Genomic DNA, 27,493 nt, shown 5'->3' on the forward strand with positions numbered 1-27,493 from the left:
ATAAAATGAAATTCCCTTACCTGTATTGCATTTCTTTTTATCACCCACGATCAGCAAAGAAACAACAGCTTATGCTTTATGTTACACAGGAAAAAACAAGAGGCTGTTCTCATGAGTTTGTAATTTTTTTTCTTTAAAGATTATTTTACAGTTTGAATCACACAAAAAGGCACTTTTGATCTGGAATTGTGATTTTCTTACACTCTCTTCCATTTGTTAAAAAAGATCAGTTTGTGGTCAACAGAAGATACATAGCATGAGTCTGAACAGGTGTGAGTGGAGAGGCTCTCCATCTCCTCCTCCAAAGGCAATCACTCGTGGCGGGGGGGGGGGGGGAACTAGGCATTGAGGCAGGGATGGGGAAACCTGTTGGACTCCATCTACCATCAGCCTCGGCAAATAGCCAGGGATGATGGGAGTTGTAGTCTAGCAACATCTGAAGTGCCACATTCTATCCCTTGCCAACCTGCAATAAGGACTTCCAGAGGGCAGTAAGGCATAAAAGCTTGTGGCATGAGAATCTGAAGGGACAACTTTCTCTGCCACCCCAGAAAACTCAAGAGGGCAAAATGAGCCATAGTTGCAGTGACATGGCTAGTTGAAAATTTGTGGCTCTTTGTAGTTTCCAGGTTGGCACTGAAAAGGTTATCAGCTTTTACTTTTCCCAATCAAGCGTGGAGTTTTCCCAATACTGCGTTAAACTTGCTCGCTGTCACTGAATCACTGCCCCAGGCATGAGGAACCTGTGACTCTCTCTTGCTGGACTCCAACTCCCATTGGCCCCAGCCAGCACTGCCGATGGTCAGGAATGATGGGAGTCAGAGTCCAGCAAGGCCTGGAGGGCTTCAGGTTCTCTCTCCTTTGCTGCAAAGAAACTAAATGAAAGGAGATAGGGGTGCAATTTAACGGAAAAAGGAGACTAGCTTCACTCTTGAGCAAAAGCCATTCCCCTGTAAGGATGGGCTTGCTAGCTACTACCTCCGCAAATATCATTTTGGGTGTAAATAGCTAGCATCCAGTGAGAAGGGGTAGAGGTGGATGGAAAGAAACAGAGAGTGTGTCTGTAGCGAAACAGGGAAAGGGGTGGGGGTGGGAAAGGGAGATGCGAACAGGTTTGGATCTTCCCTATTCCGATGCAGGTGGAAAAACAAATTAAAAGTGGAATAAGTGTCTTATCCTAACTGTGGAATAAGTGTCTTATCCTAACTACTGGCGAACTACCTTCGTAAGCTTAATTCATGCTGAGCCTATTGATGTGTTAAAAACGAGGAAGGGGAAATCGGCAGGCATTTGGAGAAGGGGGAGCGTACTCTCTGACTCATGGGCAAAGATCACTCGCACCTTTTACACTGAGAATAATGGCAACCAACCACACAAAAACAATCACCATCTCCCAGGAACGTTGTTAAAAATACAGCTATAAAAATCCTCAGATGGTTCCCCCCCCTCCCAATCCCGCTTCATTGTTTTTTATTTTCCATTTTTCCTAAAATATATACACATTATACATATTTATATAATCTAAAAATGTGCCCAGTTAAAATTCTTCTTTCCACATTCTGTAAAAAATAAAAATATTTTTTTTTCTGCGGGGGTGCACAGCGCAACTCCCCACACAGAGGGCTTGTCTGGATGAACCTCAGACTAGGAGCATTTTGTCTGTTGGGCATTGCAGATCATGAGTGACTCACGGCCTCAAGCAAACGAGCACCTCAACACTGTCAGACTAGAACAATTGCTGGATGTTCTGTGCAGAAGGATGAAGAGTTTTTGGTCACACCACGCTGCAAGAGATTGGAGAGGCCAGTGGCATTTGATGCATTTCGGATGGTACAAACTTGGCCAAATGTAGCTACTCCAATGGGAGAGCACTGGGTAGAGGAGACTGGCGTTTGTGGCATCTTCAACTCAGAGGCAAAAACAAAGAGATATGCAGAGCAACTCCATGGAAATTTAATCCATTAAATGGAAAATGTCTCTCAAGAAAGGGTGCCGCAATCCCCCCCCAAGCCCCAAGAGTGGTTTGCACCTTAGACTGTTGCTGTAAAAACAACAGTGTTAGCACCTAAGGAACCACAAAACTCTTTGTTGTTTATTTCACTTGACTTTGATACAGATTAGATTAAAAAATATGCCTAGGAATCTTCTCTATTTCGTTTTGTGTCACTTTGGCATGATTTTACCCTTGCTTTTAAATAAAAAAAGTCATTTGAAAGTTAACTATTTAAATGTGCATTTTCTCTCAAAATACCTATTTATACATTTGAAATGCTGAGAGAACTGTGTTGCACATTCAAAGAATGGCTGTGGGGAGCTGTTTCGATCCATCCGTGAGCCTAGGAGGTGCAGAGCAGGGCTTTTCATATAAGAACCTGCAACATTCCTCAGGCATCCCAAGGAGTGACTATGGATTTTGGGTATCCTGCATCCTACTGGCAATAAATGCCACAAATAGGCAAGCAGCAAAAAGGAACAAAAAAGGAGGGATAATTGTTTGTGTGTTTAAGAACATTTTCTTTCTGGGGAACGCTTGGGATTTCAATGGAGAGGGGAGGTGTATGTGTATGTTATGTTAGTCTTATTTTTACTGTTCCACTAAAAAAAAACAACTTTTATACACAAGAAACTTTTTTCTGAAAAGATATTTCCCTCCTGCCTGTTCTCATTGCTTGGCTTTAAATTTGGCAATACTAAACATTACACATTCCAGAGGGATAAATCCAGCAGCAGCTCAGGTGTGGGGAAGCTTTGCCATTCCAGGTGTTGCAAGCATGGCCAATGGCTGGGGATGCTGGGGGTTGTAGTTCAGCAACATCTAGAGGGGCAAAGGCTCCCCACACCTGCAGTAGCTGCTAGAAGCAGGAACGACCCTCCAATTGTTCCTGGACTGCAACTCCCATTGGGCCAGGGCTGGTGGGAATTGAAGTCCAACAGCATTCGGAAGGGCAGAGGTTCCCTACTGCTGTGTTAGTGAATGCCACCCCATGCTCAAAGGTTTCTAAGCATCCAGTATCCCCCATAATGTCCAATCTGGCAGTGATGAGGTACTTCAACTATACTCTGTTACAACAGCAATTTAGTAAGATTTAAATAGAAGGTCATAGTGTGCTGCAAAGGACTGCTTGCTTGCACCCTGGCAGTGAGGTTCGGCATGGCGCTTTGCTCTGACTCAATGGGCTACTCCAGGAGCCGCTATTGAGAGCCAAATCCTGCCCCATTCCTGAAACATTCCATCCTGAATGGGCTAAGGCTCTGAAGAGCCCTGGCATCATGTTCCTTTCTTAACAAAACAGCCAAGAACAATAGTGTTTTTTTTAAAGGCACAAGGTTTTCTTGTATCCAAAAAACATTTTAAGGCAAATTCAGAGTGGCACTGGAAAGAAACCAAGGCAAATCCATTATCTTGCAGAACTGATTGGCGGAGGACCAAGGCAATTCTACTCTGACTTAAAGATTCTCTTTTCTTTCTTTCTTTCTTTTTTTAAAAAACAGGCTTTCAAAGCTGCTGGGCAAAGTGGGGAGAAAATATGGTTCAAAGGGAAGGAACGGCCAGCTTGATTTTGGCCAAAACCACCTTTGGGAACTTGAAGTGGCTGGACTGTCGGCAAAGCACTGGAAACAGAGGCGCCAGCCGCCAGCACAACCCAGCATTGTGTGTCCATCCACTCTTGACTCTTTCGGATACCATCAGGTCCATCACTTCCAAAAGGCACAATTTCCCCCCACATGCCTCAAAAGTCCAGGAGGAGAATTCCAACCACAGCCCAAAGGCAAGAGTTGCACCTCAATGCCCTGTAAGGTTTGAAGGCACTACAGCATAAGAGGAAAACAAACAAACAAACCCACAGCGGCAGAGAAAGAGATTGACCCCTCTCCCTGTATGGCCTATGCGTATGTGATTTATGGTCACAGGAAGGGCTGAGTTGAAGGAGCTGAAGAATGGGCCTTGGAAAAGCCAGAGGCTAAAAGAAGAAAAGCTCAGGGCTGGCGCAGAATATAGAAAAGCAACAAGGAGGAAAACTGGAGTGAGTCATACATGGGTACGGCAGGTCAGTGTCACCAACCCACTCTTAAGCCTCAGAGTCTTTGAAAAATTTATTCTGGGTCAAACCTGATTGTTCAAGGTGGCGGCCTTCCTCCCTAGCACAGATCAACCAGCAGTGCTTAACTTTCCTCTCAGCCATCTTCACAAACCCATCTCTCATCTCAGATCCCCTTCACTACTAGCGACTGATATTGTGAACCATCTTTCTCTTGCTCCAAGAAATCACAGAACTAGCTTCAGGCATTTTCTCCAGATAGAATGAAGGATGGGGTTAAGGCAGGCGATCTGGGGCTGGTATCACCACTGGATTGGTCAACTCCCTCCCCTCTCAAGGCACCTGTCACAGTGCCCTGTTGACAAAACTGACAGAGCTAGTTTTATCTTGCCTCTCAGCGGAGGAAATCTCCTCTCCTCCCCAAACACACCAATTTCTTCCCTCTCGCTCCTCAAGTATCTCTTTCCCCCCTCTGTTGGGTTGCCACCAGTTCCAAAAAATTAAGTAAAGCTTGAGATTTCCCTCTCCAAATTAGGATTTACTCCACCAAGGGGAGGGAGAAACGACTCCAATCCAGTATGCACCCCAAAGGAGATAACTTATTCAACAGTGGCAATATATGCAGTTCCACAACCACTACTAGTAAGTTGCATCCAGTTTAGGATCTCTCAAACGTTCAGCCAAAACCCACCGGCTTAGCCTGTCTTTATGAAGCAGAAATGCCCTCTCTCTTTGACAAGATGCAACAGGAGTCCCTCTAAATGTTCCATCCGCTTTGTATCTCCCCACATCTTTCCAGCCCCCGCTTCACCCTGAGTCCTGCCTGTTCTTTTTCGTCTCCCCATCCCCACTTCTCTCAGATACTTTCCACCTGGGGTTTCTCCCTGCCTCCAGTCAAGTCAGTGACAGCCACCACCACAAACAGAGCTGGGACACTTATAAGCCCAGAAACCTAGGCCTCAACACCTAATAAAGAAGCAGGAGGAGAAGATGCAAACAGTGGCGAGATGCAGTGGGTACCTGGGACCGGTTCTTATGTGGCACCCCCGACCTGGTGGCAGGGGAATGGGGTAGGGTTCTGGTTTCCCTCCCCCCCCCTTGATTAGAGGCGAACGGACCACAGGTTTGGTCCCACTTGGTATGAGAGGGGCAGGGGAAAGTGGACTGAGGTCCTAGTCTGCTCAGCCCATTACTCAAGGGGGCAAACCGTTAAAAACACAGCGTTGAAAGGGGTTTCCTCTCTCTGGAGATGAAGGTCGCACTCGGACACTGAGAGAGGGGAGGGTCCTGTCCTGCTGCACCACGGAAACAAGCGCTCTCTGATGATGCCCCCTGCATGGTTTCTTGTGCTCTGCACTGTGCGTTGAGGCTGCCAGGGGCTAGGCTGAGGGAAGGAGCAGGCTGCCCTGCTCAATGAAAGGGAAGCAGCTGAGACGGGCAAACGCCCCTCCTCTCCTCTCCCTTGCCCAAAGCTGCCCTGCGGTCACTAGCTGCTAGTCCGGTGCTGCTTTAGCACTGTATAGACGTCGTCCACTTTGCTGAGTCTCTCAAAGAACGGCAGCAGGTCAAGGAGCTCCGTGTCAGCCATGTTGTCAAACCACGAAGCCACAGGCACCTGCCATGGTGGGAGAAGGGAAGCGATTAGGAGGCAAGTATGTCATACATACAACAATGATAATGAGTTGTAGGTAGGCGTGTGCTTTGAGCCCAGAACAGTGCTCTAGCTGTCACCAGTGTGCAAACAGCGGGAACAGTGGGGCCAAGGCCAGGCGGCAGAGCCCCACTCTCCCCATCATGGTGCATTGTGGGAATAGAAGAATGCCGGCCTAGTGCTAGAGCAGCCCAGACACACAGAGCCACCCTCCGCCTTTTGTTGAGGGAGCTCTGCATAAACTGAGTCTGACCAAATATAAGGGGAATCTTGTAGAGCTGCTTTTGCCAACCTGGCACCCTCCAGCTCTTTCTGGAGCAATTTTAAAACATCCCTGTTTTAAATGCCCAGGCATTTGATGTCTGAAATATGCTGCTCCCGGCAACCGCTGGCTGAGAGTGTGTGGTTGTTCTTAGCTATTTTTTAAATGCTTTACTACGAGGTTCTTACAGGGCTCCTGTGAGAGGAAGGGTGGGATGTAAATTGAATAAATTCGGTGATCCTAGTAATCCAACTCCCATCGGCCGCAGGCAATGAGAGTTGTAGTCCAAAAGGGCTGGACGGCACCAACTTGGTGAAGAGCAAAAGGGAAACCACTGCAGCCGAGTGCGAGAGGTCATCCCAAAGAATGGGCATGTGCACCATCGCACTGAGGTCCCCCCTCATAGCTGTCAAGTTTTTCCTTTTCTCGCGAGGAAGCCTATTCAGCATAAGGGAATTTCCTTTTTAGAAAGGGAGAACTTGACAGCTATGGTCCCCCCTTGCTCTGTTCTCCACCTGTATATTTTAAGCTTTGTGCAGCAGGGTGGAGAAAGTGAGCCCGTACAGCTTTTTTTTTTTTTAATTCTGCCTACACAACCCCCTCCTCCCGCTCGGCATTTCCAGCTAAATCCAGGAAGCTGCTGTCTACCTGGCCACTTACAGCATTATCAGGGTGGAAGACATAAGAAGCAGGCGAATTGTCCACTATGATGACCCGCGTGAGGTCGCGGCCCAGGCGGCTGAGGTCCTTGACGTAGTTTCCACGGTGGAAGACACACGACTCGCGGAAGAGGCGGGCACGGAAGGCTCCCCACTTATCCAGCAGGTCAGCCACGGGGTCTGCATACTGGGGTTGGGAGGAGAAGGGGAGTCAGTACGACCACACTCAGGTGGTGCATTGGTGTGTGTGCCTATTGCAGGGGATGGGACAGGATGGAACTGCTCCACTGGCATCCACGGAAGCCCACATCCCCTTCCTCTGATTAGATTTCCGTTTCTCCCATCCCAGCAGGTAAGTGTGTGTATTCGCAGGGTTCTTGGCCAGTTTCCCTTTCCCAGGTAGAAGACCCGGGGCTGGGTTAGAGGAAAAGGATCGCTACAAACCCTTTCCTTGGAGTGCTCATGTTTTACGTTCAAGCTCCTTCAAATGCTTTATTGCAACACACTCACTTTAAAAAGTTGTCTTCTCCTGATGATAATCCAGCTCTAATCCTGGATGGGAGGCTAACCCTCTCTACTCAGGCTTACAGGAGGGATGAAGGGCTCTGTATTTCTGTTGGACTACGGAAGAAAAATCAGTGCTTGCCTGCCCAATGCAGCTTGCTTTCCCCCCCCCCAGTGCCTCAAGTATCCCCAATGGAGCCCACTATCCTGATCTGGGTGTGGTAGGAGCAGGGGAGGAGTCTGAAGTCAACAATCACCCTTTTCAGTGTGGAGGTGGGAGGAGGAGAATCTCACCTTTGCCAGACTAGCGGTGAAGAGCACACACTCGAAGAGCTCACCCATCCGTCGTAGAAACTCATCCACATGCGGTCGCTTCAGGACATACACCTGGGGAGGTGAAGGGAGAGTATGGAGGTGGGGTCGCAGGGCACAGATCCGCTCACTAGCTAGCTGAAGCATGGGGAGTCCCCACCCAGTCTTCCTGGCTAGCGAATACCATGGGTAGCATGTTGTTCTTCTCTTCAGCAGGTTTAGGTTGAGCATCAACCCCAAGAGTGGAAGAAGAGACTGGCTGGTGGAAAAAAGTTGCCCAAGGAGCACACAGAGATCTTGGAAGGTGCCTTTCATACCAAATCAGGCTATTTGTCCATTGAGCCCAGTGCTCCGTACTCTGACTGGCAGTGGCTTGGGGAGTGAGGTGTTTGTCACATTATCCTTCCAGACTGGAAATGATGGGGACTGAACCCGGGGCAGGTGCTCTGTCCCCTAAGCTATGACTCAACCGCAGCATGCGGCTGTTCAGGTACAGACGCCCAAGTCCAAAACACATATGTCCGGCGTCAAGTGCCACAAAAATCAGACAGTCTCCAAAGCTTCAGTGGGAAGAACTTGGAAAAGGAGGATACAACACAGATTTAATATTAGTTCTTAGTATTCGAGGACAGGTTGGAGAAACTTCCGCGAAGGATAGTTTATCCAGGCCTACATGAAAGATTGGCACTAGCGGTCTTTCTTAGCCTTTGGAATCCAACTCTAGAATCTCACACACCAAGACAAGATATTCTATGAGTTTTCATCTAGTATCCTGATTCCACCCAGTATCCTGGGGCTGGCTTCCATGCATGGGCAACTTGGTACATCAGAGCAAGAGGTTCCTTTACTTCCTACATTTCAACATGCAGCGCTCCACGGTTAGATGTCCGCTCTGAGGTACGAAGTGTGTGATATGAAATGGTGTGGCTGGTTTAGATCACCCAGGAGCCATTCAAAGCACCTGGAAAGTGTCTTCAGTGGTTAAGTTCCTCTTCAAAGGCTGATGGTACGGAGCTGTTGTATCCATCCTGGCTGGTGCTGCTGGCTGCCTCCAAGGCCAAGTAATCGAGAACAGGCTGACTGCCGTATTCACAGCCTATCCTGGATTACTTGAACCTGGCCACCGCCTTTCTAAGTAGGGATGGCAAACATGAACGAAAGTGGTGCAAAAGCTCAGCCCCATCCTCCACCACAACTGACCCCCAAGTGGTTTCCTTCATTTTCCTGAGCACTGCATACCAGTGACTGCCCCATAGTCACCTTTGGTGATTCAACATCAGCTAGGAAATGAAGCAACCCCCTTTTGAGAATAGCACTGCCAATACCAGAACCCCTCTTTTTACCCATTAGGCTCTCCCGACAGCATCCATACCTGGTGCATGACCCCGTCAATCTCCACTGGGATGATGAAATCTGCATTGCTCACCGGCTGGGAAGGGACAGAGTTGGGAAGTTAGACCTCCTCTACTGGGTTCCTCTGCTCTTCACATCTTCCCCACTACCAGGGTTGATTCTCATAGCCGTACTATACTCTCTCATCATATAAGATTAGGTTTCTGCAACAAGGCCATCTCTAGACTTTGGTGCTTCCTGCAAGTGAGCCATTTTCTCCCTCGCACTGTACTTCCTCTCCACCTGCCGCCGTCCCTCAAGGCAACTGGCACTAGCACACATCTTTGGCAGCAGGAACTGAAGATGGCTCCTCTCTTACAGAGTTGTAAAGGGAGCCTTCGCCTGGCCAGCAGAGCTAATGGTCAGCGTCGGTGTGAGTCTGGCAGCATCTGGAGGGACAGGTTCCTCACCCCTGCCTTACCCACTGCTCCAGAAGAGCTGGTTAACCAGCTGCTAAAAGGCAGCACAAGGTCTGTACGGTGTAGCTAGGGCTGTTCCTGGGCAAAGCACAACCAGGGCTCTTGGGGTTGCCAGGAAAGGAATCCAGAGGCCTTTACTTCCAGGATTTATATGCTACCCAATAACAAAAGGTGGCTTACAACAAAGAGAAACTATTACATTTTTAGTTACAGGTCGGTAGTCTTGTTGGTCTGCCGTAGTCGAAACAAAATTAAAAAAAATCCTTCCAGTAGCACCTTAGAGACCAACTCAGTTTGTCGTTGGTATGAGCTTTCATGTGCATGTGTATCTGAAGAAGTGTGCATGCACACGAAAGCTCATACCAATAACAAACTTAGTTGGTCTCTAAGGTGCTACTGGAAGGAATTTTGTTATTTTGTTATTGCATCTTTTAAAATGTTGTCATGGTAGGAGAATGGGTAAAGGCAAAAACAACAACAACAACACCCCTCCAGATTTTGCAAAGCTGAACGGCAGATTCCATTACCCAGGAAATATCAAATTGTGGCAGCCTGGTTATATCATGAAACTAAAGACAGCTACCAGTAGGTATAAATGTACTTAAAATGCGGCGCAACTCAGGATGAGCAAGCTGATAAATGGAGCTACACATTCTGTAAGTGCTTCACCTAGCTCTGGACCAGAAGGATGAGAATATTGGATTAGGGAAGAGAAAGGGGGGAGTGACACCTCTGGATTTTATTCCCAAACTTGGGAAGCGGAGGAAGGGGGGGCGCTAGTCATTAAAGGGACGGAGGCAGGAGTTAAATGGTGTCTTGGATTCTGCACTAAGGAGAGGATAATCATGTGAACCTCCTTGATTTCCAAAGAGTGGGGATGTGGAATATAAATTCTCTTAAAATTTATAAATAAATAAAGCCATCTGGATGGAGAGTCAACAAAGGGCTAGAGCAGGTAGTGGGGTGTTTGTGCGCAAAACAGTTGAGAATGGACTAACCTTAAAGGAGCTATGTACCAATGTCTCATCCAGGTCAATGACCACACAGATTTTGCTGGAATCTTGAGGCTTGATTTCTGGCAGGAGGTATTTGACAGTAGCCTGCAGAAGCACATACACACACAGGGGGAAATATTGTGAGAAGGTGTGCAGGGCACAGAGTCATGCTGCAAGGGAAACTGACAGCTAGCAGGGTGGTAGTAGTGGTGGGTTCAGAACCTGTGCTGACTCCCAAGTCCCAAATCAGTATTAAGGGATGCTGTGGCTGATATAAAGACCTTAGACACAGTTCTCCTGGGAAGCAATGATGAAGTCCAAGGTAGCACGAAGATAAAGGGACTGGGGGCTGGAGCATCTTTTTACAACAAAAACAAAAAAACACCTCCAATCTATTCCCCATCTTGTGAACCTGCAGTCACAAGTTCTACTTTGGGGAGGAGCAGCAGCTGCATTGGGCTCACATTGGGGTGGGAGTAGGTTCTGCTCTGAAACAAAGCACAGACATTTGCAATTATACAACTGGGCACCAGAGGGCACTAGCGACAAGGATCAAGATGCTCTACTATAGAATCCACTGGACTTTTGACTACCAGTTTGAAAAGAGCTGATAGTTCTGCAGTGCTGGGCTAACAAAAACCCCAGTGCTCTTCCTAACTTGGCTGGCAACCTAACCCAAGCAGCATGCCATGTGTTTAGGCCCCTGGCTTCATGAAAAGAGGAAATCTAACCCAACAACAAACCTGGAAAGGACAAATAAGAAGATGGCTTAAATAGTACTTAACCAAGGGGGCAGGCTCTCTTTCATTAGGTAAAGGTAAAGGTACCTACCCCTGACCATTAGGTCCAGTCGCGAACGACTCTGGGGTTGCGGTGCTCATCTCGCTCTATAGGCCGAGGTAGCCGGCGTTTGTCCGCAGGCAGCTTCCAGGTCATGTGGCCAGCATGACTAAGCCGCTTCTGGTGAACCAGAGCAGCGCACGGAAACACCATTTACCTTCCTTCTGGAGCGGTACCTATTTATTTACTTGCACTTTGACATGCTTTTGAACTGCTAGGTTGGCAGGAGCTGGGACTGAGGAACAGGAGCTCCCCCTGGTGCGGGGTTTTTAAAAAGAGGTTGGATGGCCATATGTTAGGGCAGGGGTAGGCAACCTAAAGCCCGTGGGCTGGATGCAGCCCAATCGCCTTCTCAATCCAACGCGCAGACGGTCTGGGAATCAGCATGTTTTTACATGAGTAGAATGTGTCCTTTTATTTAAAATGCATCTCTGGGTTATTTGTGGGGCAAAGGAGTTCGTTCATCCCTCCCCCATATAGTCCGGCCCACCACATGGGCTAAGGGACGGTGCACCGGCCCACGGCTGAAAAAGGTTGCTGACCCCTGTGTTAGGGATTCCTTAGCTCTGACTCTTGCATTGTAGTGGGTTGGACTAAATGAACCTTGGAGCCCCTTCCAAATTCCATGATTCTATAAATGCAAAAGCTCCATGTTATACCAATGGTTAAAAATCCTTAAAACATCAGAGCACTACAAAGATTAAAAACAGACAAAAGCTAGTCATGGATTTGCCTAAGAGAGCCACCAAAGGATATTTGTTTCACCTGCAGCAAAATTGTGTTTATTCCTTTGGGGGTGGCTCATCCGTTATTTGTCAGTTTTCATACTCCATAGTTATAAAATGTCTGCACAGTGTTTGTGTAACTGGAGAGCTCTGCATTTCTTAATCATTAGCCCCCCCCCACTTTTCTTGCTTCTCCTTTTTTAAAATTCAAGGCAGCTGCATCTGGGGCACTCATCCATTTCCTTCTCCCCCCATCCTGTCACCTGCCCCCCTCCCCCTTACCTGTCATGTGGCACATTGGACATCCTGCTGAGCTCAGCAAGGGAGTGCAGAGGGCATGTGACAGGACCAGCAGGGGGGTGGAAAGAGGAGCTGAGCCTGCCTCAGCTCCTACAGCAAAGGAAAATGTAAAGGTCTATTGCCCCGATGCCTGGGGTACCAAGGTAGAAACCTTGCCTCTGTAGAATGCAAGTGCCCTCACTGCAAGGACGAGAGGCCAGTTAATGTGTGGAAAAGGGTCACTAATGCATATCAAATGATCTGTAATGTGCACTCCAAGTCTCTTGCAAGGCGCACAGGGGGCTTCATCATGCCACATGACCAAGCCCATTAAGATTTCTAAGCACTCTCCTAGCTGCAGCCTGGTCTGAATGGTTTTGACACTGAAAATATTTGCATCCATTCAAAAGGCTTGGGAATTTTGCCCAAAATGAAATTTAAAAAAGCACCACGACTATGAATGGATGGGGAGAAGCAGAGACTGGGAGTTGGAGGGGAAAGGAAAGGGAGGCAATGTTCCTTTTTTGTAAAATCTTGGAACTCCTGTAATCAACCAAGTTTGCTGCCCTAAAGGGAGGGGTGAGCAGAGGGGCAGATCAGGATTGAATGGTAGATCTTTGGGTCATCTGCAGCGGATTGACAAGGCTTCTTACTCCCCAAATGTTTATCAGCAAGAACAGCAAAATGGCAACATCTAAATTAGGCTGCTAAAATGAAGGAGGCTAACCAGAAACGAACTTTTGTGCGAAATGGCTATGAGGTCCGTTCACTTCTGGTGCTGAAAACTAATTCCTAGGCTCAAAGGCCCCCTTGCTCTTTAATTCCAACTGGGTGTCTTTTGCAAAAGTCTAAATAGTTGGTTCGCCCAAGAAACCAGCCCTGGCCTGCCCCACTAGATACTTAACCCTTCCCTTGGTCAATTAAAGCAAGGGATCTGCCAGCCAGCTGGGGCCTACCTTGGGCACCGATCCATTTTCCTCCACCAGGAGTGGGGCATTGTTGTTGACAGGGATAGGCTCCGAGTTGTCATGGCAAAGGCAGCAGAAGAGGGACTGGAAGATGCTACGGTTCCTGGGCTTCTTGGAAGGTGATGGGTTCTGAGCACCTGCATGAGAAGGAGGGGAGGGGGATGAAGGAATAAAAAGACAGAGATAAGTAGAAATAAGAAGGGAGTGCTATGCTGTCAAACCCTCTTCTTTATTCTCCCCGCTCCCAGGCCTGGCTGCTTCAGAGGTATTTTTCCACAGCCCAGCCCATAAGACTCAGTCTCGCAGGTGAGACATGGTACAGGTTGGGCCACTGTTGAATATACTCTGCGCTTTGTCCATCTTATCCCTTTGGTCCTTTGCAGAGTTCAGAAGTGCCCTAAACACAGTTGGAAAACTCCTGCAAGTGTCTTAAAACAGGGGGTGCTAACAACAAGAGGTTCCTGGCCCAAGGGATATCTGCTTTCCCTCCCCTTTGTGGGTCATAGTTTTAAGGCGCACACCAAATAAACACTTTGCACGTGCACAAAGCAGGTGTGTTTTCAACTGTGTGTATGAGAAGGACACATCTGCCATGGAACCAGTATTGGCTGTGGCTTCCTGCACAAGGTCAAGAACGTACACTTGCCATTCTGAGAGAGAAAAGACTAAACCATGGGAAGTAGAATCAGCCACAGGTCCTTGGAAGACACCCAAATCAACCCATCACCAAAAGCAGGCCACAGTTCTGTCAGCTAGAGAGATCCATGCATCCGGCTGACTAGAGAGGAAGATGGGAGATGGGAGGTGCCAAATATAGGCAGGCCAACTGCTCTGACACAGATGGGGAGCCTGTAGCCCTCCGGATGTGGCGCCAAAACTCCCATCAGCCCTGAACCAGAAAGGTCAATGGATGATAGCAGCTGAGGAAAAGGTGAATTTCATGCTAGGGAGCACTAGGAAAGGAAATCAAAACTGCCAATATCATAACGCCATTGTAGAAATCTATGGTGCAACCGCACTTTGAATACTGCATACAGGTCAGGTTGTGTCACCTCAAAATGGAGTGCACAGAATTTGAAAAGTTTCAAAAAAAGGGGGGCAGCAAAAATGATCAAGGGCATGGAGCACAAGGAAAGGTTACAGCATTTGGAGACTTTTGGTTTAGAGGAAAGGTGACAACAGAGCTCTATGAAATTATGCATGGTATGGAGAAAGCAGATCGAGAAAAGTTTTGCGCTCTCTCTCGCCATCCGACACCTCGTAGGCATCCAGCGAAGATGAATTGTGGAAGATTCAGGACACATAAAAGAAAGCACTGCTTCACACAGAGCACAGTTAAACTATGGAACTCACTCCCCCAAGAAACAGCGGTAGCCACCAACTTAGATGGATTTGAAAGAGGATTAGACAAATTGGTGGAGAAGGCTCTCGATGGCTACTAGCCATGATGGCTCTGCTTCTACAATCAGAGGCAGGAATGCTGGATGCTGGAAACCACAAGAGGGGAGAGGGCTCTTGTGCTCGGTTTCCCCTTGAGGGCTTCTTCCCCCAGGAATCTGGTTGGCCCCTGTGAGAACAGGATGCTGGACTAGAGGGGCCACTGGGTGGGATGTTGATACAATCTAGGTAAGGGAGGAGGGTCTGTGGGTGGGATGGGCAGTGAAGGAACAAACCGACTAAAAAGGCTCAAATCCTACCTGGTAAAAGACCCACCAGGATTCAAATATTTGCTATTATTTCCATGGTTTTGGCTTTTTCAATGGAACGGAAGTGCTGCAGAGGCCCCTTCCTTTTGTCTATCACAACAACAACAACAACAACAACACACACACACACAAATCACCCCATGTTATCTTCCTACTTCTCACACAAACATCCTCTTCTGGGTCTAGGCAGATGGGAAATATGGTCTCGCTCTTCCTGCCACCTGCCAATCTCTCTCCTGTCACACACATGCTCCAGGCACCTGGAGTACTTGAGGAGTTTTTAATCACATGCCATTGCCAAGGTTCTGGATTAAATTCACTTTCACATCTAATCCCTTTGCTTGTGAGCAGCTCCCGCTCCATAATCCGGGCCCCAGATAATGAGATTCTCCTCTTGGAACGGCCTGGATCTTAAGACACCAAAGCTGTGGGCTGGGAGTGAGCGGCCAAGGAAGCCAGCCAGGCAAGGAGGTGCAAGGGGGCGGGGAGCTGGCAGGCCCTCCTGCAATCCCCATCTCTGCAGTCGCTGCCTTTTCAGCTCCCTGCTGTTCCAGGTCCCCAATTCTGCCAGTCCCAACCAATGGAGCTCTTGCTATTCCGGCAACATGCCAAGATGCAAAGGAGGAGCCATAGCTCACTGGCAGGGGACCTACCTTGTGCGTAGAAGGTCCCGGGTTCAGCTACTGTCCCCTCCGGTTTTAAAAAGGAAAAAGGCAGCAGCAGGTGATGGGAAAAGGTCCCCTTGGCTTGAGATCCTGGAGAACTGTGGGCTGCTAGTCCCAATAGCTATGTTCTACCTTTACTGACAAGAGGCAGTATTGCCCTCCAAATACCAGTTGCTGGGAATCACAAGCAGGGAGAGGTGTCCTGCTTTCCGTAGGCATCTGGTTGGCCACTGTGGGAACAGGATGCTGGATTAGATGGGCTGTTGGCCTGATCCAGGAGGGGTCTTCTTATGGTCATCAATGGGGAAGAAATCTGAGCTGGATGGACAAGGGCAGCACTGGCATCTGAACCAGCTACTTAGCCAGCTATATGGAAGCCGCAATGAAGGCTCATGCAACCCTGCGTCAAGGTAGGTTCCTCTGCCTTTACTTCTCAACTTTACTGCCTCAACACCATGTGAAGAACAAAAGCAGGTGTTCCCCAAAGATTAGTCAGTAGCCACGAGGGAGAGGTTGAAGATGGGTGCAAGCGGGTGAAGTGTAGGCAAAGAGGGGGACAACCTTTCAAATACTGCAAGATCAGAGAAGACACGGCTTCGGATATCGAGAGTTGCCATCGGCCCTATGTCGCTGCAAGTAAGATGGGGTGTGGAGCTCTTTTAACGAGTAAGGTCGTAAACTGATGCACACAAACAAAAATGGAGGGAAGGACTAGCCAGAGGTAACACACGCCTTGCAATTTTATCTCTTACTGGTTTTGCTCATATACATTATCTTCCATGTGTGAAGGAGGAAAGGGGTATTGCTTCTCTGCATTTCAGAGCTCCCACTGAGGTGGCAAAGCTGGGGTGCAGAGATGTACCACTTCAGGCTGTAGGTGGAGGCTCACAAGACTGAGTGTTCCTCTTTGTGTGTGTGGGGGGGGGGGAATGCCCAGAAAGACAACTAAATGTCAAGGTGAATTCTAGCTTACACTTCTCTCAGACAAGCTAGCTTTCTATGCACAATGCTTGCTTTCTTTATTTGCTTGCTTGCTTGCTTGTTTTCAAGTTATGTTAGCTCCCATGTGCAGGCTAATGGAGCACAGTTCAGTTGCAGGTTTACTACCACAGTGAGGGCCAAAATGAATGTAAAAGCAGCAGGGGCACAAACTCCAGGGAGTTGAGCTCTTTTAGCCTCTCCAATAATATTTTTTTTTGGGGGGGTAGATGCCCCAATGTTCCCAACTGTCGGGAGACAGAGGAGGCTGAGTGTGGTGCCAAGCGTGGCTTCAAGGTCTGGCTGCCAAGTGTGAGAGAGGAGGAGCTGCCGGCTACTGCATTCAGCCCCGCCCTCTGGTTGCCCATTGCGTGCATGATGTTGTGCGCATGATCTGGGCCCCTCAGTCTTTGGCACAAGTTGGCATCTCTGAACAGCAGCAAATCTGTGTGCAAAGTAGCAGCCTGCCACCTAATCCCCATAAAGCAGCGGGGGCACATATGCATGAGGTTTGGCTTTAGGTTCAGTTGCAGCAAGTGTCGTTAACTGGGGGGGGGGGAAAGTACCGAATTAGGGGAAGAACAGCATCAGGCTATCCTAGTGACTTATGCATTAATGCCCACTTGTAGTTGGCAGGTTATACAAGTGGTGTTTCAGGACAAGCAGTGAGATGTCAGAAGGCAGAATGGCAATATTGGACATGTTGATCCAGAGGTGACACATTGTTCCTATGCCAGCGTATTTGCAATCTCGAGAACTGTTTGTCTTGTATACTTAATCACCATCACTGCATTTGGCATATTTTATTAGGTACACCATGTTCTTTGGTTGGCAGATATACATTGTAAATATGCAGCAAGGGGGAGGGCTATCCCTCTTCCTGTTTGGTCCTCATTTTTGCAACAACACGGTTGTTGTTCTTTTTACTGTCAAGGGCAACCGGAAGGAAACAGCACAACCTTTTCAGCCCCTGCTGCTGGGGAATTTTTTAAATAAAAAAAAACATTTCTGCATTTAAACCAGAAGGCCGAGTAAAGCAGTTTCAGCTAACCACCTATACAGCCTTTTAAAAAAGAAAGGGAAAAGAGAGACCTGGGACGTGTAACATGAATACAAAACAACACCGGAATATTTGCTGGGGCTTCAAAGCATGAATACTGAGCAGCTGCTGAAGCATAAATGCAAGGCAATGTGTCAGTCACTGGCCAGACACTTGTGAAATAGTCTCTCTCTCTCTCTCTCTCTCTCTCTCTCTCTCTCTCTCTCTCTCTCTCTCTCTCTCTCTCTCACACACACACACACACACACACACACACACACACACACACACGCAAAAGCACAGCTCCACCACCTCCTCACTGCCTGCCATCCTGGTTGAGAAACAACATCCCAACTCAGAATCTGCTGTAACATTTGATCCTTACAAAAAAAAATCACCAGGGAGAAATCACTTCTGATTTCCCAATACAAACCAGACTACTGCTATTGTAAGAGGGTGGTGTGGATATTATACATCGAGTTTCCCCAGGCTGGATAACAAAATGATACATAGGAAGCTGCTTCATACCGAGTGAGATCACTGGTCCATCTAGAGTAGCATTGTCTACACTGATTGAAACGGGGACCTTCTGAATGCAAACCTGGTGCTCTATTCCTGAGCTACAGCCCCTTTCCCCTCTTCATTTTGTTTTTGTTGTTCCACATCCGGCTCATGGCCACTCTTTTCAGCAGATGTCACAAATTTATTTCTGGGGGGAAGAAATCAAAAGAAAAGGTGGCACCACCACAGAGAACTATGCCAAATTATGTCCCCATAGCGCAATATGCAAATCTAAACCAATATCTCATTAAGAGCAGAACGCAAAGCAGGTGACCATAATGATTCCTTAGAACAGTGTTTCTCAACCAGTGTGCCTCCAGATGTTTTGGGACTACAACTCCCATCATTCCTGACCACTGGTCTTGCTAGCTAGGGATGATGGGAGTTGTAGTCCCAAAACATCTGGAGGCACACTGGTTGAGAAACACTGCCTTAGAAGACAAGGCCTGTGCACTCAAAAGAAAACAAAATCTTTATCATTTACACTTCAGACATAAAAGCAGGCAAGCCCAGTTTCTGACCCAACAAGCTGTGTTTTATCATTGAATTGTGTTTTTAAAAAATAATTGTACGTTCAATTGTTGTAACGTACCACCTTATGCAGAAGGGCAGGATAAGAAATCTTATAAATAAATCAATAAGCAAATGGATCCAGCTCACTAGGCCTCTGACCACTCCGCTGCAGCAAGCATCCCATCAAGGAACACTGAGAATTCATGCTCCACAGTCAGAATTCTTAGCAAGGTAGAGAAGCAGTGTGTGTGTGTGTGTGAGAGAGAGAGAGAGAGAGAGAGAGAGAGAGAGAGAGAGAGAGAGTGCCAGTGTTGTTTAATGGATGTATATTGGGTCTCTCTCCTTTGCTGCTTTATTAAATTGGGAAAATAAAAGAGTCTCACTCTCTCAATATTCTGGGTGACAGTCAAGTCCTTGGGCTTGGGGGTGAACAAAATCTTGAGTTTGTCATACTACACATTTGTGACATTTTGAGAAACCAAAAGGCTGAATCACTGAGGGATGAGATTAAAGAGTGCTGAAAGACTCACAGGAATGTGGAGTTTGTTGATGTCTCACAAGATTCCTGCTGCTCTGCTTTATGTCTAATAATAGTGGTACTAAATATTTTAATAGCATACTTCAAGTTTTCAAAGGGTTTCAAACAAACCTTCTAAGTAATTTTCACAAACAGCCCTGTAAGGCAGGCCAATATTATCATTCCCATCTTCAGTATAATAGCAATTTGCCTTTAGCCACCTCAAATGTTAAAAAATTATTGTCTGAAATCCTGGAGACCCACTGCCTGTCAGTGTAGACAATGCTGAGCTATGAATTTGAGGACGAGTCTCATATTCAATTCCCATCTCACAGTGCTGGGGACACAAACAAAAAACTGTGCAGGGTGTCCTGCTGAGCACTGTGTGCCAATGAGCAGAGCCACTCCCAACAGTCCACCATGTGCCCAGGTGGTCTGCAAATTTGCCCTAAGGAACAAAGGTTCCACTTATATACGATGCAATTCATGTGAGTGAAGTAGCATGTCATAAGCTGTACATAAACCAAAACCCAGTGGTACTGGTTAGAATACTGGATTAGGACCTGGCAGACCAGGGTTCTAATTGACCTTGGGCCAATCCCTATCACTCAGACTATCTGACGTCACCGGCTTGTTGTGAGGATGAAATGGGGAGTAGGAAAACCATGTGTGTCACTTTGAGCTTGGAGAAAAAGTGGAATATATTTTTTAAAAAAGAAGTGAAGGATGAAAATAATTTGTAAAAGCAACCCCTTGTGTGGCAGACCTCCAAGTTTTAAACCCATGCAATCTGTGTGGAGGTTTACAAAAAGGTTTATCGCATGGAGCTCTGTCCGTTTGGTTGCTTTGCAGATACCCACATGGACCATTGCATCTATTAGCTGTTCATCACTACGTATCTACAAAATTGGTAGTAATCTTGGGTGTTATCCAGTTCAATTCCTTGGCCTTAGGTAATAGCCCCTACAATTATACTGTGCCTCAAAGGCACTGATCCAGATTCTTAATACAAATCCCCATAGAAGGAGATGCAAATATCATTTCCCCTGGAATGCAATAATCAGAGTGTGGCTGGATGTAAACAAGTCTGGAAGATCATTTAATCCTTTGCCAGCCCAGTTCCTTCCAGATGTTTTGGACTACAATTCCAATCACCCCTGGCCAGCCCCGGAATGAGGTTGGCAAAGGCAGCTTAAGATATAGAGAGAAGCAACTGTCTTTTGACAGCTCTTCTGCCTCACACAAACATGCATGACCCTTGAAAAGGTCCGTTCAAGGACACACGTCCTTCCGCAGCCCATCACTTGACCTGGTTGGCTTGAGAAAGGAGGAGGAGACCAAATTACCATGATCAAGGGGATAGGAGTTACCCGACAAGAGTCCAAGCCCAGCACAAAGCCCTGACCATCCCAATCAGAGATACAAAGTGTCTGAGGATTTGGAAGGCATGACAGTGGTGGCAGGTGGGGGTGGCATATTGTGGGGAAAGGGAAATATTTGCCGTACTAATGAACTGAATTATGAAATACAAAATGTACTACTTTGAGAATGTGAGAGGCACTTACTACTATTTAGTAAACAGCACATAAAATTGTGCTTGTGCTATTTGGTAAATTTTTGAAGGAGAGACACACACACACAGAAAGAGAGAGGGGGGAGGGAGGGAGGGAAAGAAAGACAGAAAGAAAGAAAGAAAGAAAGAAAGAAAGAAAGAAAGAAAGAAAGAAAGAAAGAACACATTCTTTCATTTTAATGGAAACAGAAACATTCAATGCTCTGGTAAACAAAAGTGAAAGTTATACTTTGGGCTTTGAAATACAGCAGCCTTGCCTAACCAAGTACTTTTCTGACACTGACACTTCAGCTGCCATCTCCTTGTCCAACACAACCAATGGTGAGTGACTGTGTGAGCTGTAGTCTGATAATATCCATAGGTTCATAGGTAATGAGAATGATGATGATGATGATGATGATAATAATAATAATAATAATAATAATAATAATAATAATAATAATATTGTACCCCAGCCACTTTGGACAACTTCCAACAGGATATCAAAGAACACATCAAAATATCAAACATTAAAAGCTTCCTGAAACAGAGCTGCCTTCCGGTGTCTGCAAAAAGTCATATAATTGTTTATCTCTGACATCTGACGGGAGGGTGTGCCACAGGGCACACAGAACTACCAAAAAGGCCCTCTGCCCGATTCCCTGTAACTTCACCAGAAGGGCCTTGGAGCTGGACCTCGGGTTCTTCAACTTGGGCCTAAACAGACCTAGAAGAATGCTGAACTCTCTGTCTTAGCCAGCCCTCCTCAACCTGATGCCCTCTAGATGTTTTGGCATACCACCCCCATCAGCCTCGGGCTCAACATGGACATACTGATTGGGACTGATGGGGCCATAGTCCCAAATATCTGCCATGTACTGAGATGGGAATTGCCCATACATAGTATGCCAACCGCTGGATTATCATGCATCTCCCGACAACATTTCTATTTTTTCCATATTGGACTTTGGGGCTGGGAAAATGGCACACTCTCAATGAAATTTGCCACTTTGCAGATAATCATCTCCTGCAGGTTGGGCTGAGGCAGGGAGGTTAATTCAATCAATTAAGGGTTCCAACATCAACTTGCCTAGACATTAGCAGGAAGGTAGTTGTTGTTGTTGTTTGTTGAATTTATGTCCCACCCTATACTCGCAGGTCTCAGGTCAGCTCATAGGTTATTATTATTCTCACACACTTTGCGTAGAATGAAGCTGCAGACTGAGGTGGTGGGACTCTGGGGCACTTGCTTCAGAATGTAGATGAGGAGCTTGTAGCTTAATGCCCTTTCACATTTAAAATGTGATAAACTAGCATATCATGGTGGAAGGTTAATAACAGCTTCCTCCACCCCATCTGATAATTTATTAAAATAATATTTAACATAGCGCTTTCAACGTACTTCGCTCAGTTGTAACCCTTTCAGCACCCCTGCAAGGTTAATTCCGTATTATGCTATTCACTGTTGCAGGTAGGGAGAGATCCTGAGGGGCTGAGAGGCCTTTTCCAAAGCCTGTCTAGTGACTTTGTGGCAGAGGTCAGACTCAAACTAGGGACTTCCCGACTTGCAGCTCAGCCTGCAGTGCAACAGCACAGAATTCTGCCACAACTCATAAGTCATCATAATATATTTGGAGAGCTCGATTTGTGTGGGGTGGGAAGAGAGGCTACAAAAGGCTATCCAGAGGCCTGAAAGTTGGCTGAGCGGTGAGACACAGAAGGAGAACCTACAGAAAAGCAGGTAAAAGAGCTGTATTGAATGATTAATCACCATTTAGAGAAGGTGGGAGACAGAACTGGGCATTAAACAACTTTCTGGTCAAGCAAGAGAAAACAGAACAGGAATTGAGTGGGAGTTACAAACATGGGCACTTCCCCATTAACATTCATAAAGTACTTTTTAAAACACACACACACACACACACACACACACACACCCCCTTTGGAACAGGCGCCTTAAGACTGGGGCACCCTTCAAAAAGAGTCTCTTTGGTCAGCTACTGTTCCACTCACAAAACGCAGCCAGCTCTGCTTGCATGGACAGTGTGGCCTCTTGGGCGTCTCCTCTGATCTCATTACTACAGACTTCGCATGGCACTTTTGGAAACCAGAATCGCACTGGCAGGTCCAGATTCAAGAACAAGGGGACTGTATGTGGGCAATAAGAGAAGTCTGCTATATTCTGTGTTCCTGTGACATTTAGAATTACAGCCAATCCTCTAAAATAGGGTGAAGCTTTTAAATAAAGAACGTTTGGGCTATCTGGGCAGTGTCTGCTCTGGAAGCAGAACCATCCTTTGAGTCCTTTCCTGAAGATCCTGTGCCTAGACCTGACGCTGCAGGACACTGCTTCATACAGGACCAGTATTGCGTACTTTAACTGGGAACAGCTCTCCAGGGCCTCAGGAACCACCTGCTCCCCGCTACTCTTTTAACTGGAGAAGCTGGTAAAATGTGGGCTGGGTGAGGTAACTGTTAGGTGGATTTTTAGCTGGTTGACTGACCGAACCCAAATACTGCTCACTAATGGTTCCTCGCCTTCCTGGAAAAAGTGACAAGTGGGATGCCGCAGGGTTTTGTCCTGAGCCGGTTGTTGTTCAACGTCTTTATAAATGACTTGGATGAAGGAATTGAGGGGATGCTCATCAAATTTGCAGACGACACCAAACAGGGGTTAGCTAATGTCGCAAAAGACAGAATCAGGATTCAGTATGATCTTAACAGATTGGAGAACTAGGCCAAAACTAATTAAAAATGAATTTCAGTAAGAACAAATGTAAGCTTCTACACTTGGGCAGGAAAAACCAGCTGCACAAATATAAGATGGGGGACACTTGGCTTGCCAGTAGTACATGTGAAAAGGTGGTCTTAGTAGACCACAAGCTTAACAGGAGTCAACAGTGTGATGCAGCAGCAAAGAAAGTTAATGCAATTCCAGGGCATCAACAGAAGTACAGAAGTATAGCATCCAGATCAAGGGAAGTAATAGTACCACTCCATTCTGCCTTGATCAAACCACACCTGGAATACTGTGTCCAGTTCTAGACACCACGATTTAGGAAGGATATATTGACAAGCTGGAACATGTGCAGAGGAGGGTGACCAAGATGATCAAGGGTCTGGAAAGTAAGCCTTATGAGGAACAATTGAGGGAGCTGGGTATGTTTAGCCTGGATAAGAAGAAACTGAGAGGATATATGATAGCCATCTTCAAATATCTAAAAGTCTTTCACTAGGAAGATGGAGCAAACTTGTTTTCTCCTGCTCTGGAGGGTAGAACCCGAACCAATGGCTTCAGGTTTCAAGAAAGGAGATTCCAGCTAAACATCAGGATGAAATTTCTGACAATAAGAAATGTTTGACAGTGCAATGGACTCCCTCAGAAAGTGGTGGACTCTCCTTCATTGGAGGCTTTTAAGCAGAGGCTGAGTGGCCCTTTGTCAAGGATGCTTTAGCTGAGATTCAGAACTGGACTAGATGACCCTCGGTGTCCCAACCTTACAATTCTATGGTTCTCTGATTCTATGCCAGGAAATGAATCTAGGAAGTTGCCCTATACTGAGATAGACCATTGGCCCATCTAGCTCAGCATCGTCTACACTGACTGGCAGTGGCTCTCAAAGCATTGTGGGGATTCCTAGCCCTACGTGGAGATGCTGGGGATTGAACCTGCAACCTTCTGTGTTCAAAGCAGATGCTCTACCACTGAGCTACAGCCCCTTCCCTCTCTTTGTTTTGTTCCACATCAGGTTCATGGGCAATCTTTTAGGGAAGAAGAACAGCTCAAGGGCAGAGGGCATGTTTTGCATCAGAGATATTTCAGATTCAACCCTTGACCTCTCTCTCTCTCTCTCTCAAAAAAAAAAAGGCTGGAGAAAATCTCTTTCTGAAATTCTGGGACTGTTGCTAGACAGTGTAGACCTAGGGTAGCCAACAGGAAGCCCTCCATATGTTTTTGGACTACACCTCCCATCAGCCCTGACTAATGGCCATGTAGGCTGGTGCTGATGAAAGTTTAAGGATCCACCAATATTCAGAGGGGACCACGTTGACCATCCTTGTAAACACATCATTGAGCCAAATGGTTTAACTCAGTATACGGCAGCTACAGTGCTAGGACAGTACCCCACAGATTGTAGTGTGGCTCAAACTAAACACAACTGACCAGCCACATATAGTGGCAAGATAAAGCCCCCATTTTGGTTGCCTGCTCAGAACATTTAACACAAGAAGAGCCCAGGTGGATCAGGCCAAAAGCCCATCTCATCTTCTCCCAGTGGCCAGCCAGATACCTACAGGAAACCTGCAAACAAGAGCTGAGCACCACAGCAGTCTCCCAACCTGCAATTACCATAAACTGTCCCACAAATAAGTGTCTGCCAGGATGCATTTTTCTGTTCCATTGTGCATAAACCTCTAGCTTTAGGCTCTACCTTCTTGCTTCAGACAGAGCGTTTGCAAAATATCACCAGTGAAAAGGATGGCTGATAGCACCCCAGAACCCTGTCACACAGGCCTGCTCATGCCCAACCTCTCACCCATCAAACCATACACACACCACCAGCCATTTATTGTCAGATATCTTAGTAGCCCAAGAGAAATGCCTGCGCCTCCCCCATTCAGAACAAATGTTGTCTTGCACCAAGGTCGGTTCACTGGCCCATCTCTCTCTACTAAATGGCATTGGCTCTGCCCAACTCACCCCACCAGCCTTCAGCCAGAAGGCGTTGTTGTTGTTGTGCTTTTAAAGATGGCCGAAAGCAAATGGTCCAAGTGGGCACATGAGCATGGGGGAGCAGCATCCCCTTTCTCACCTGCCACCAACACATCTGACCCAAGAAATGCCCCAATTTCTCAGTGAAAAGGCCTCAGGATTTCTTAACCTTGCCAGCCAGCTTCCTTTCTGACAGAGCCGAGATCACCAGGAAGCAGTGGGAGAAAAGCTAAAAGCAGCTAGCAAAACACCACACCACACACACACACACACACCATCTTGGGCTATTCCATTCCCCCCACCTTCCACCAGCAATGTTTACAACTCACCAGCACCGAGAGAGGGTGCTAGGAATGACATCTTTCCTCAGCCCTATCAGAGCAACTCCTTCATAATCGCCTATCTAGTGAGCCCACCTGTGCCTCACCTAGAATGGAAAAAAGGGAGGTGTAAGCTAACACCCAGGGTCAAGAAAATGCTGCTCTTGCTAGTAAGTCAGGCGAAATCTCTGGATCCCCAGGAAGTCAGAGAGAGCCACCCTGAGTCTCAATCCTGAAATAATGTTGAATTGGGAACAGCTCCCTATCTAACATCTCTGGCACCATCAAACAAGACTCCTCCTACAGACGTGTGTTTACTAACACCTGGAACAAGTCTGGGTGCAGCCCGCCCCACACCTGCTCATAGGGGGCTTTCCCCTGCTCAAAATCTCCCATAGCAGCAAACAGCCGAACCAGAAAACCTCACCGGTGAAAAACGCACTTTCGCTTTAAAATCCTCTAAAGCAACAACAACAACAACTGCCCATAACACGCAAAGGGAAAGATGGAGGGAGATGCATTCAGGATATGGGGTGTGGGGGTTTTGTGGGGGGGGGCAAAAATAAAAAGGGATTCCTTATATGCCTCCTTAATGAAGCCTGTTGCCGAAGCACAGCTTCCTCTTCGCTCAATAATGCCACACACAGTGAGGAAATCGGGGTAGGGGCAGGAAAGCTATGGGGATCCAGAATATAGAAGGGAATGGAAGTAGGACCCCGCCAAAGAAAACAAACCACCCAGTTTTTCTCCTCACCCCCCAAAGCCCTTAAGGAACTCGAAGGAGCTACTGCGCCAAGCCAGCATTTCAGGGCACCCTCCAACCCCATGGGGCGAGGCGGTTATTTCGAGAACCAATACACACAGACAACACATACACGTGTGCAACGCGCCGCGCTCGCTACCTCGGTGCCTCCGTGTCCAGGGCTCAGAGGTGGACCGGACGCAACAAATCGGATAGATTTCCTGCTTCTTGGGCCGACCACGCACCAGGGCGTTGCACTGTGGATCGATATATCCGCGCAAGAGAATGGGGGGACGGCGGGGTGAGGTGGGCAGCCGGAGGCAGCGCGCGTCGCCAGAAAAGCGGCTTGGCCACTGTTTTTTTCCTGCCACCGGAACCTGAGCCCGGCGTGGATTGATTTTGCGCGTCCGAGAAGGGCACGCAGGCTCCCTCAACACCCCGCTACACCCGCTTGTAGACGCGCGCAGGGCGATCCTACGCTCCCTTGTCACCTTGTCACCGATCTGTCAAGCTGAAAAAGGTGGCGCGTTATGGGAACAAGTGGCTCCGATCGTTTCTTGGCGATCTGAAGGTGGGCACCGAGAAGATGCCCCCCCGGCCCCGTCTTTGACCTCTACCCCTCGGGGAGGGCAGTTCGCGCGGGTCTCTTTACCTTTCTCCTGCAGAGGCGTGTTCACCTCTTCCTTGCTAACCTGGGTGATAATGGACCCGCTGTCCATTAGACCAGAAGGACAGAGCGCTCTCTCTCTTCCCTCCTTCCAATTGTGTCTCCGCCGCTTTGAGGAATTTTCCAGGAGTTAACAGATTGTTGTTGGGGTGGTGGGGTGGTTTTTTTTTTGGTGGCGGGGAGGTTTTTTTAAAAAGAAAAGGAAATGAAAACGGAAGGGGGGAAATAAAAGGGTGGGGGAGGGGCGGGGGGAGATGGGGAAAGGGGAAAAACAAAACAAAAAAGGGGGGAAAAGAAAAAGGCAGCGGCGGAGGAAACTTTGTTACAACATGGAGTTCCCTCTTCACGATTTTCTGATACAAACATGGAGCCCAAGCGCGGTTTCAAGCTACCCCTTAAAAGGGCAATGGCTGCGGGCCGCCTGGGATAGCCAGCGGCGGCGGCCTCCGGAGCGACCCCTCTTGGCCACCATC

The 27,493-nt window shown here is 47.4% G+C and overlaps 1 protein-coding gene across 1 annotated transcript; it reads right to left on the reverse strand.

Moving 5' to 3' along the window:
- Positions 1-104: 104 nt before the first annotated feature.
- Positions 105-27,366, reverse strand: CTDSP1 (CTD small phosphatase 1). The gene is made up of 7 exons (XM_035127732.2): positions 27,006-27,366; positions 13,035-13,183; positions 10,238-10,339; positions 8,801-8,857; positions 7,411-7,503; positions 6,614-6,799; positions 105-5,655 (listed from the first exon to the last, which is right to left on the reverse strand). The coding sequence occupies exons 1-7, from the start codon at positions 27,070-27,072 to the stop codon at positions 5,527-5,529; spliced, it is 783 nt and encodes a 260-aa protein (XP_034983623.1). The 5' UTR covers positions 27,073-27,366; the 3' UTR covers positions 105-5,526.
- Positions 27,367-27,493: the final 127 nt, after the last annotated feature.

This window comes from Zootoca vivipara, chromosome 1 (assembly GCF_963506605.1).
Source record: "Zootoca vivipara chromosome 1, rZooViv1.1, whole genome shotgun sequence".
Classification (NCBI taxonomy): Eukaryota; Metazoa; Chordata; class Lepidosauria; order Squamata; family Lacertidae; genus Zootoca; species Zootoca vivipara.